At 40.9% G+C, this 11,370-nt stretch overlaps 2 protein-coding genes across 2 annotated transcripts; one reads left to right on the top strand and one right to left on the bottom strand.

Annotated features, from left to right (window-relative positions):
* Positions 1–620: 620 nt before the first annotated feature.
* Positions 621–8,798, bottom strand: LOC130566297 (tripartite motif-containing protein 16-like). The gene is made up of 6 exons (XM_057353696.1): positions 8,200–8,798; positions 7,977–8,076; positions 3,835–4,064; positions 2,430–2,592; positions 2,273–2,332; positions 621–1,856 (listed from the first exon to the last, which is right to left on the bottom strand). The coding sequence occupies exons 1-6, from the start codon at positions 8,779–8,781 to the stop codon at positions 1,240–1,242; spliced, it is 1,752 nt and encodes a 583-aa protein (XP_057209679.1). The 5' UTR covers positions 8,782–8,798; the 3' UTR covers positions 621–1,239.
* A 649-nt stretch (positions 8,799–9,447) lies between these two features.
* Positions 9,448–10,656, top strand: LOC130565523 (ankyrin repeat domain-containing protein 6-like). The gene is made up of 5 exons (XM_057352306.1): positions 9,448–9,586; positions 9,696–9,794; positions 9,878–9,997; positions 10,080–10,235; positions 10,536–10,656. The coding sequence occupies exons 1-5, from the start codon at positions 9,572–9,574 to the stop codon at positions 10,572–10,574; spliced, it is 429 nt and encodes a 142-aa protein (XP_057208289.1). The 5' UTR covers positions 9,448–9,571; the 3' UTR covers positions 10,575–10,656.
* The last annotated feature ends 714 nt before the right edge of the window (positions 10,657–11,370 follow it).

Raw genomic sequence — 11,370 nt, forward strand, 5'->3', positions numbered from 1 at the left:
GTCAATAATTTTGTTTTTCAAACAAAACGAAACAAATAACATGGACTCTACAATCACACACATACTGTATTAAAATCAAACTCAACGATACTGGTCTTGAAAGTACTTGGTATTGGAACAAAAACGTGTTATTTATCTCCCATCCCCAAGGCACATATTGTTTGCTTAAAATTGAAAAATGTATTAAGCCTATTATAAAAGTTAGCAGGTACAAGAGGCTGTGCTTTATTGTGAATAAATCACGGCTGGGACACCTGGTGGTGAATGTGAGGAGTGTTGTAGTCAAGACAAGACCAAGACTGAGAGGGGTTGAGACCAAGACCAGACCAGCACTCTTCAAATTCATAAGAATGATTCACATAAACCTTACCGTAAACATAAAACAATAAAACGTAATTGCAAATGCCTTTTAAAAACCATTTCAAAATCAAAGAACAGCCGCTCTCTTGCTCTTTTGTGATATTCTTAAATTATATCAGATGTTTTAATGTAAGAAACATAAATCTTATACAGTACAAGTACTTTTGCAATCATCTTTTGAATTTTGAGGCCATTTGCATTTGTTTTGTTGAAATGTTTGGCATAATCACCTATTCATTTTGAACCCTTGCAAAACATTTTCAAAATAAAGCACAATGTTTTATTTCCAATCACAGATTTTATTTCAAGACCACATCTACAGGATGGACTCATTTATTTGTTAACATCATTACTGAGGCATACAAAGTGAAGAACAATCATCATTTTTTATGCAACACTGCAAGGTACAATACTGCATAGAGTCAACCGATTTAAATGCTACGTGAACTCAACCAATCAGCATGTTCGGTGGAAACACTCCCGAGTACAGCCCAAAAGTCCCGAGTTCATGGGGTTAAGGTTTCCCGCGGTTGAACCCCAGCTTTAGTCTGAGACCAAGACCACGTGGAGACAAAATGTTCTTGAGACCAGTCTTGAGTACTACTTTAACATATACATGCATAAACACATGTAAAATAAATGAATAAATGAGATTCTTTTCTTTAAGAGAACAGAAAAAAGCAGGAATGGGACCAACACCAGGATTCGAACTTGGGTCGAAGAAGGCATATTATTTTCCATTACTGTAGGCTAGTTATGTCACGTCAGTACCCACTAAGCTATGGGCTCTGACAAGGACTTCTTTCAAGTATTTATGCTCAGTGTTGTTTCATAATGATTCATGATAAGTAATTAGGAAGCATAGGTAACTTCAATTAACTAAAATGGTATATGCCTCAATATGAAGCGCCGAAGGAAAAACTTTCTTGATACAAGCTTTGAAGCCTTGGTATCAGGTGCATCAACAGAAATCAAATCACACAGTTTCACTTTTGAATGAAACCAGCCAAGTCCAAACCCAGGATAGAGCGGTTGAGTGAATGTGGTGCTGATGCTGTGGATGAGGGACATTGTGTCAGAGACGCTGTAGAAGGACAGAATCCCTACTCTCTCATCCACATACACTCCTATTCTATTAGATCTGGACTCTACAGAGAGATCGATGTGTTTGTTATTGTGTCTGAATGAATAACTGGAGTCACAGCAGATCAAACTCCAGGACTGATCATTACCTCCAAACTCACACTCATCACCCAGTCCCTTCCTCCTGATGCTCTTATATGACACTGATATCGCCACAACATGACCAGTCCACTCAATCTCCCAGTAACAGCGTCCACACACACTCTCTCTACACAACACCTGACGCACATCAAATCTGTCCAGATGATCAGGATACTGATGCTGTGTGAGAGTGTATGTAATCTCTCTGTTGTCCTCAGACAGATGGAGGTGTTTATCCACTGTGTTCAGATCCAGAGTCAACTGAAGAGAATCTGAGGATCATAAAACACATCATCTGCATCTTTACATCACAAAAGTAATTAATCAGAGAAATATTGAGATATTCTTCATTGTCGACATCAGATTTATTGTTTTTAAAGAAACGCTTCACGTTGAACAAAGTCAAACTGTATGAAATCTCAAATTTGCACCTGCAGCTGTCATCCAGTACAGACGCGCTCTCTGTCGTCTCCATTAATGTCACAAACTAATATCTGACACCATATGAACTAAAGAGGAGATTCTTACACAAACAATCATTCACTGATTCAAATCATTCGTTCTGGACTAAATCAACAGCTCTTGACATCACACGTGTCGTGAGATTCTTCATGTTGTGTTTCTCTGTAAAGTTTGTGTGTTTGATAAGAGATGTAGTGGATGTGTTGATGTGTCTGTAGTCACTTACACTGGAGGAACTGATCTCTGCTCTTCAGTTCAGGACTGGGAATAATCTCTGTGTGTTTCACTTGAGAAATAAACAGACATGTGATTCTCATGAAATCATTTGTGTTTCTACATGATCACAGCTGATGGATTGTAAGAGTCAATGAATGATACTTCACCTCTCTCAGAGATCTTTTCTAGCTCTCGTGCGCAGAACTGCTCCAGTTCGTCTCTCAGATGAGATACAGATTTGATGACATCATCAAAAGAGAGGAGAGAGCTCACAGTGATGCTGGACAGAGAGTCTGTGGATCCAGGAGGAACAGAGAGAGACAGCAAACTCTACACACACACACGCACGCACGCACACACACACACAAACACACACACACACACACACACACACAAACATCTGTGTGACACACATGCTGTTCTCTTCCTATGTGGCTTTCATACAGGACGCAGAATACGCTGCGCTATGAAACCCTTTCATTTCAATGGCTTGCGCCGCGCAAGGACGGTTTGTTGCTGCGTCGACCAAAGCGCACACGCAGCGGAGTGCACCGTTGTCGAGCTTGCGCACACGCCGAGGTCACAGTTCAAACTAGTTATGCTGTTGCACTCTGTGACGATTAACCTCGCGACCAATAGAAACAGGATGAACAGCTACTATCCCTGTGTACTATCCCTGAAGTGAGAGCTTCAAAGGGTTGAAGGGTGTATGGGACCAACTGGCCATTTCTCAATATGCGCTCTTCAGCGGTGTTGTGGTGTTCTTGCTCTACTCGTCAAAGTCCAGTTCCAATACTCAAGAACAGAGAACACATGAAAGTACCCAGATGTGTTCTTGATATCAAGGATGCATTGAATGCAGAACCAAACCTGCTTGAAGTCCCATAATTCATTGCGGTACGTCCGTTCTTCCGAGGCTGCCTTGAACACAAGTCCATTCTTTGCTTCCTTGGGATTGACGGCTCTGTTTCTTAAAGTGCCTTTCTGCGTCATCATCCCCTGCCCATAAGTAGGCACCATTGACATGCAAAGAATCTGTGCAAAGAATCACGGGGGCGTGAAGTGTCTATCAGGTGTACCCTTCCATATCTGTCATTCTGAAGGGCCCTTTGAAGTGGCCAGTTATGAGCCAGGAATGACCCTTCAGTATGGCGGCCATGATTGTTTTCAGTCCGAAGTGCCCTCGGAGGGCGATATATCCCATTAGGAACGCATCGCATGTGTGTCTGAATTTCCAGAACATCGGGAGAAACGCTGAGATCAATTCAAGTTGGCATGTCAGGTGTGTTTTAAGTCAGGGAACTTGTTGTAGGTAGGCAATATGCGTGTGAAAGGACATGGGCAGCAGCAGCATGCCATTTTTTCCTCCTCTAGCCTCGTCCACTACTTTGAAATAAAGCTAAAATGTATAGAACTCCCGCTGTTTTTACAACTCCGCCTATTTTGCTCTGGCCAGCGCAGCACAAATCGAAGGTCTACACTGAACCCTGCGGCCAGCACAGCACATTCTGCGTCCAGTGTGACAGGTGCATCAAGAGCACTGGTCTGTTTTTCACATCACATCTCTGTTACCTGCAGCAAATGGATGTGATGATGTGTGTGTGAAAGCTTCTCCAGCTCAGCGTCTCTCCTCCTCAGATCATCCATCTCCTGCTTCAGTCGCTCCAAGAGTCCTTCAGCTCGACTCACTGCAGCCGTCTCCTGATCTCTGATCAGCTGCGTCACCTCAGAGCGTCTTCTCTCAATGGATGAGATCAGTTCAGTGAACATCATCTCACAGTCTATGCTGTGCTGTGCACACCCTGACACACAACGTGTCTGGTTGACTATCCCCGTGGGGACAGTCCATAGGCGTAATGTTTTTATACTGTACAAACTGTATATTCTATCCCCTATCCTAACCCTATCCCTAAACCTAAAGATCATAGAACACTTTTTGCATTTTTAGATTTGTAAAAAATATTGTTCTGTACAATTTATTAGCTTTTTTGCCCTGAGGACCTCAATTTTGGTCCCCACGGTGACACGAGTCCCCATGTGTTGGTGTGCATTCAGGTTTAGGTCCCCACCGGGATATCAACAGAACACTGAACACAACAAACACACACGGACGCAGCAACATGTATAACTTTAGCAAACTAATGGTGGACTATGACACGAATCTTAAAGGTACAGTGCGGGATGTTTTGTATGATCTATTAACAGAAATGCAATATAACATACAAAACTGTGTCTTTAGATGTGTATAAAAACCTTACTAATGAAAAGTTATGTTTTTATTACCTTAGAATAAACCAGTTGTATCTACATAGGGAGCGCCTATCTACATGGAATTTGTTATGTTGCGCAGCCATGTTTTGTACAGTAAGCTCTAACGGACAAGACAGCTCTACAGAGCGCGTTTCGTACATGTTGGTCTTCGTGTGTGTTTTTAGACGCAGCTTGCGTCATCACTGAGTTGAAGAGCACAAAGTAGTAAGTCGTAGTACGGAGAGGTGGAGGAGTAGTCGTCGTCTAGCTGAAGCAATTGATTGTTCTGTCTTAGAAGTTTTGATAAAATGGAGCATAGGGAGCGACGCAGTTGGTTGGCGTATTACGATGCGTACTTAGTTAAGGCGAGCTTTCTGTGAGTAGGTCGAGACGTCTACTCTGCTCGCGTGGTCTGCTCCACAAAAGGCGCGCTCAACTTACGCTTCTCTTAGAATTGTCTCTCCGTCATGACTCGAAATGCGTTGTCACGAATCCGGTACCTCAGGCCGTGTCAGATTAGCGCAAGGACACGATAGGCTTCCACGGCGGGCCAATGAAAATGCGACCTCTTAACTACAGTAGGCCTAATTGTTAAAAATGCTTGATGAAGAGTTGTTTTTCGTGTTCTTTTCTACAAAAGTGTCATGTTAATGTGTAATTCTTGTAAAATAGTATATTGTAAATTGCTGAGTTTCATTCTTATAAAATCTTTTAATATATAAATCTTTTAATGAGTGGATTCTTGCGTGTGGGTAGGTGGGTGGATGGGGGGCACCATGAGGTCTTAATACGCCTCTGGATCCACCACGTTCTCAGGTAACAATTTTAATATATTTGATGCAACATTATTAATCAAATGTATATTATAAATGAACGGTAAGGGAGCGTTTGGTATATTGCATAGAAGTTCAGTTGTGTGCCCTGAACTTCTGGAACACTGAATGCAGAACACTTACAGTGTCTGTCTGCAAACGCATTAAATGCATAACCAAATAGTATAGAATATTATATGATATTTCCAAATGCTCCAGTGCTATTATTGTTTTGATATGTACCGTTACTTGTAGTAAATATTATTTTAGAATAAAGCTAACTTAAGACACCAATCTAAATTGTTCGGTAATCAATTTAGTACTATTTTGACAATATTATGTTTAGTGTAGGACATGCATGAGGACCACATGAACTTGAGGGTGTTGGCCTGTTTTGTCTGAATAACATGGTAGTTAAACTGAGTTTATATGTAGCCTACAAAGCATCCTAATGCCCCGTTCATTTCTAATACACATTTGACTAATAATGTTGCATCAAATATATTAATATTGTTACCTGAGAACGTGGTGGATCCATCTCGCTTCGTTGAAAACGTCGAGTCACTTTCAACCAATAGATGCCATGTAAAAGGTCGCGTTTTCATTGGCCCGCCGTGGAAGCCTATCCCTGATTGGTTGACTACTTTTGACAGCCTATAATGCCTGGAACACACAGGAGGACCTCTCGAGAGCAAGAGTACCAAAAGATTCGTGGACGCACGGAACGCATTTTGAGTGCGCACACGCTCACTGAGCGAGAGGAGAGAAAATTCATAAGAGAGCAGCGTATAGTTGAAAGCGCGCGTCCAGTTTTGTGCACGAGCAAAGGAAATCGGCGTGCGAGCGGAGAGATTCGCGCGCTCGTATGACAAGAATGCGCTTCGTGATATCGCTCGCGTCTTTGTTTCATTAATAATAGATAGTGAACTTCCGGTAAAGACGAAATTGATCCTGCAGACGAATTAGAGACAAACGGCGGCAGAAATCCAGGATAAACATCGGTGTATCTATTACCAGATGGAAGGCACTGTTGAAAGACAAATGTTTTCAAGGGAGCCGAAGTTGCCTGTTTTCTGCTAGACTGGTAAGATAATTCAACATTTTCAATGTTTCCACTTTTTCAATGTTTACCAAACAACTGTTTTGTTGAAACGGTAACGTTAGCATTTTATACAAATGGCCATATAACCTCCGAATAATAATGTTTTTCCGTCCCTGCGGTACGTACTCCGGTTGTTCCTGACTTTACAAAGGGGGAGACAAACGTCTACTAACTTACACCTAACTGCCTATGTCGCTGTCAGATCAAACGCTTTGAACAGCGTTGCTATTTACGATTAGCTAACTTTAGTTACTTCACTACTCTCAGCGTGTACTAGATAGCACGCAAGAAATATATCTAATTATAGAATTGTAACAGTAACTTTCGCAATAGAATACATGTTAAATGATTAATTACGTTAATATATTGCCTTACTGCTTGTATCACTCTATCCGCTGTCTCAGTAGACGACATCTTTTTTTACTGTTGCGGCCACCGTCGTAATTCGAAAGGGAGGGGTGGGCAAATGACTCAGAGATTGTTGCAAAACTATAATACAAAGCTAGTGGCCGCTAGTTTTCAAGAATGCGCCTTTAAGTAAAGGGAGTGTTCATTCAGTACATTCAACCAATGAAAGGCTCGTTACTGTGTACATTCGAACGCTATTGGCTCAGCACCTGCGCACATACATAACGCTGCAATAATGTCTTGCTCGAGTAGTGGGATTCATTCAATGTAGTGAACCTTAAAGACATCTCACATAAACTGTAGTACATTTCTTTAATCATGCAAGCATCTTACATACAAGGTTCAATATTTTAATGTGCACACAAACTCACTTCATTACATCTCTAATCTGTACAGGGCAGCGCTGGTTTGTTCATAGCACCAGCTCATGTTAGCAGATATGTTAACGATGGATATAAAAACGTTTGTGCTCGAGTTTCGAAGTAACTCGCTTGCAATTGCGCCTCAAGTTTGTTTTGTTTAACCGGCGATTGCGAAAAAAAATAAGACACTTGATAAACCGCGTGATGACAACTCGAGGTTAGTTTCACCTTTGTTTCCGCTTCCGGTAATGTTTTCCTCCTCGTGTTGAGTTTTCTTTGCCAAGTGCAGTATGAAATGCACTTTGTACTTTGACGCGCATGATAAAAGCTGCACGCTGACTGACTGTTGTTGCGTTTATTTCTGCGTTCTGTTAGACTGTAAGATTAATCCATATCGAGTCAAAGTGCCAATAGCTGATCATCGTTTTTGAAATACATTCTATCGCGATTCGGTATGATATCGTTTATCGGCACAGCCCTAATCAGGTTTATGATATATTCTATCCCCTAATCCTTAACCTAATAATCACACAAACATGTGCCCTCTATTACATTTAAAGACAAACACTGTTTGAGCCAATTATGAGCCTTTTTATTTAGTGAGGACCAGTAAAATGTCCTCACAAGTGGGTTCACACATATTTCACTTTGGTATTGAGGACATTTGGCCCTCACAAATATAGCTAAACCAGTACACACACACACACACACACACACACACACACACACACGTTACTGTGAGACTTCACTGAGACTCTTCTGAGATCATCTGCTCCAAACTCACCTTGTGAGAGTCCACAGCATCTTTGATCTTCTGAAGGTCTTTCTGTCTCTTCTGGATCTGCTGCTGAAGTTGATTCTTTCTTTCTCCAAACTGACTCTGAAACATTGAACACAATGACTGCATAATAGAGTCTGTTTGAACTATTAAATCGTCATAAAGCTCAGTAAACTTCCACAGTAAGACAATGAAAAAGCATTTATTTCTAAATAAAATAAGCACCTGTTTCTCCGTCCATGCTGCTGCAGATGAAACAATCTCGTGGTTTTTGTGTTCATCTATACACAGAATACATATAAGCTTCTGATCCGTGCGACAGTAAATGTCCAGAATCTTGTCATGTCGAGGGCAGATCACGTCATGAAGTGGTGCAGTGGCGTCTATCAGGTCGTGTCTTTTACCTCTGAAGAGATTCTGGTGTTGCTCAAGATGAGTTTGACAGTAAGAGTTGAGACACAGCAGACAGGATTGGATGGCTTTGTGTTTTCTTCCAGTACAGACGTCACACTCCACATCTGCAGGTCCAGCGGAACAGTGATCAGAAACAGCACATCTGACTTCAGTCTTCTTCAGTTTCTCCATCATCTCAGCAAACATCACATTCTTCCATAAAACAGGTCTTGGACTGAAGGTTTGTCTGCACTGAGGGCAGCTGTAGATTCCCGTCTGATCTTCTCGATTCCAGCAGTCCGTGACGCATCTCATGCAGTAAGTGTGTCCACAGGGAACAGTCACAGGATCCTTCAGCAGATCCAGACACACTGAACACATGAAGTGATCCTCTGAAATACTCGCTTCTGCCATTTCACCCTATCAACACACACAGATAGAAACACCAAACACTCCACACATCGATGATAGTTCACTCTCACTTTCTCTCAACTGAACTTAAAGACTTCCTGCTTCTGATTATGAAACACGTGAAACAGGTTTGACAAGCGATGTAATAAACACGTCCACTAGATGGCAGCAAAGTGCTTTATTTAAGGAAAGTCTCCTCATGGTGACAATATTTGAAACTGCTCTGGGCAGATATATTTCAGTCATGCAAAACCAAACCAAATAATCTAACGGTGAAGATTAATATCTTTCAGAATACACTAAATAATAAATTGTCTCCTGAAAAATCTGTGTTCAACTTCTTTTATTGTCTACGTTGGGAGAATATTTAAAGTTGAATGTGTACAGTGGCCTATACAGGACAAACTGCATTCTGTGTGAGTTTAATACTACTAGTTTGCATGAACAATTAACTTCTTTGATGTTTAAAGTCGCCATGAAATTAATACTGAAGTTTTGTGGCTTTTAGTGTCAATATGTTGGCATTACAGATATAAACATTGATAAAACTCACATTAAGAACATACAAGCATTCAAAACTTATGGGTCGGTTTCTCGGGCAGGTGATAAAGAGACAGTTCACCAAAAATGAAAATTCTGTCATCATTTACTCACCCTCAGATTGTTCCAAACCTGGATACATTTATTTCTTCTGCTGAACACAAAGGAAGATATTTGGAAGAATGTCAGTAATCAAACAGATCTCATCTCCCATTTACTGCCATAGTAAGGAAAATAAATACTATGGGAGTCAATGGGAACACCACAGGTGAAAAAAACACACATGTGCAACCATCTTAAAATGAATGATTATTCAGTCTGATCAATGTGGTCAATCAGACACAGCTGACACATGTGATGTGTGTGTTCACGTGTAGAGCTTCAGTCGAGGACGGACGGTGAGGAAGAGGAGGGACAAGATGAAGACTGAAGGTCGAGCGCAGTCGGTCCCGCGCGATGACATGTTACAGAGAAAGGTGGAGACGTTCAACTCCATACACCACCATATTCTGCTCTTAAAGGGACAGTTCCCTACAAATGAAAATCTGTGTGTGTGTAGGACAGTGAATCTCCAGCTAATGACACTCATCATGGCAGTGACGGTTCTCTCCGGCACAATGACAGCATGTGTGCCACAGACACACCAAACAAAAACCTTGAGAATAAAGTCAAACAGACGGTACACTGGCAGATGACTCATTACTCGACGTGATGGTGATGATGATGATGATGATGATGAGTTAAATGTGTGTGTTTGACAGGTGTCTCCATCAGACGCTCTCATCAGAAGACACAAACACGGTGATGTTAAGAAGAAGAGTAAAGCTGACGGATCATTTCCATTGACAGCTCCTCACAACTATAAAGCCTATCAGCTCTACACACTTTACAGAGATCAAGACGGAAAAATCATGCAGGTGAACTCTTCTCACGCCTTCATTATTCATTCACGTGTGCTCGCTCTGATTGGCCAACGTGATGATTTCAAATTCAAATATAATCAACATTAGCAGATATTTTCAAAAATATCAGGTTTTGTGTGGATGAAAATAGTGAAATAAATGAAAATAAGTGTTCGTGTGAGGGTTTAGTGATAGAAAATAGTTTTTAAACAGAAGTCAGTGTTGAAGAGTCAAAGGAACATTTGATCATGTGGATCAAACCCAAATGACAAGAGCTGTCCAAGCAATAAAACACTTAAACCCACTTCCTTTTAGTTTTCAGATAAAATGATTGAAAACAGACGAGCTGTTTGAAACCTTCATCAACTGATCAAATAAATCGGCAGCGAGGAGCGGGTCCTGCCAGTGACTGAAAGAGTCCCGCTGAAGCCGTAAGGTAACATTGATCTGTCACAGCTTAATACTTAGGCTAATATTTCAATGACACGCGAAAAAATGAAGCAAAGCACTTCCAAAGCCCTACTGTTTAAAAGCTCACAAGTCAGAATCATGTCTGTAGTCTCGTTCTCTTTACAGTTGTTCTAAACATCCTAGTTGCGTTTATTCTACACTTAAAATAAGGTACATTTCATATCAAGTGTTTTTATCAAGTATTCCCACAGAGATGGAAGTGTTGGCAGTCTGTATCTGTACCAAGTGAAATCCTGCATATGTTTTTACATCATTTTGTGTATGTGATGTGTTAAAAAGATATGCTTTGTGAAAATATTGTATTGTGGTCCACTGGTGTAGACCTGTTTTTATCAACTTTTTCCAAATACTTATTTTTTTCCAGTGCCATAACTTCATAATTAAAGCATAAGTGAAGAATTATGCATAATTGTGAATAAATGGCATATTTAACTGTGTTTATTTTCATGGCACTAGAAAAACAAACACACTGACTGTCTCTTTTTGGTCATTTGGGGTCGGCGGTAATATAACGTCGTTTTTTGGTAGGACTACACCACTGCCTTTGACCAATGTGTAGTCACATCTTCAAAACTCTAAACACCGTTAGCACAACATCTGTCTGTTGTGACAATACCATTAACACAATTCATGTTGTTTCACGTTTCTAACATGCTTACATTTTCTTGTCACTCAAGCT

This window comes from Triplophysa rosa, linkage group LG15 (genome assembly GCF_024868665.1).
Source record: "Triplophysa rosa linkage group LG15, Trosa_1v2, whole genome shotgun sequence".
NCBI classification, from domain to species: Eukaryota; Metazoa; Chordata; class Actinopteri; order Cypriniformes; family Nemacheilidae; genus Triplophysa; species Triplophysa rosa.

What these genes read in the sequence shown, in the direction of transcription:
- LOC130565523 (XM_057352306.1), top strand. An exon ending in ATGACATGTTACAGAGAAAG is followed by an intron (nt 9,795 to 9,877) that starts GTGGAGACGTTC and finishes GTGTGTGTGTAG; the next exon opens with GACAGTGAATCTCCAGCTAA. An exon ending in AGAATAAAGTCAAACAGACG is followed by an intron (nt 9,998 to 10,079) that starts GTACACTGGCAG and finishes TGTGTTTGACAG; the next exon opens with GTGTCTCCATCAGACGCTCT.
- LOC130566297 (XM_057353696.1), bottom strand. Translation starts at nt 8,781, where the DNA reads ATGGCAGAAGCGAGTATTTCAGAGGATCACTTCATGTGTTCAGTGTGT. An exon ending in CAGCATGGACGGAGAAACAG is followed by an intron (nt 8,077 to 8,199) that starts GTGCTTATTTTA and finishes TCAATGTTTCAG; the next exon opens with AGTCAGTTTGGAGAAAGAAA. An exon ending in TGTGGACTCTCACAAGGTGA is followed by an intron (nt 4,065 to 7,976) that starts GTTTGGAGCAGA and finishes GTTGTGTGTCAG; the next exon opens with GGTGTGCACAGCACAGCATA.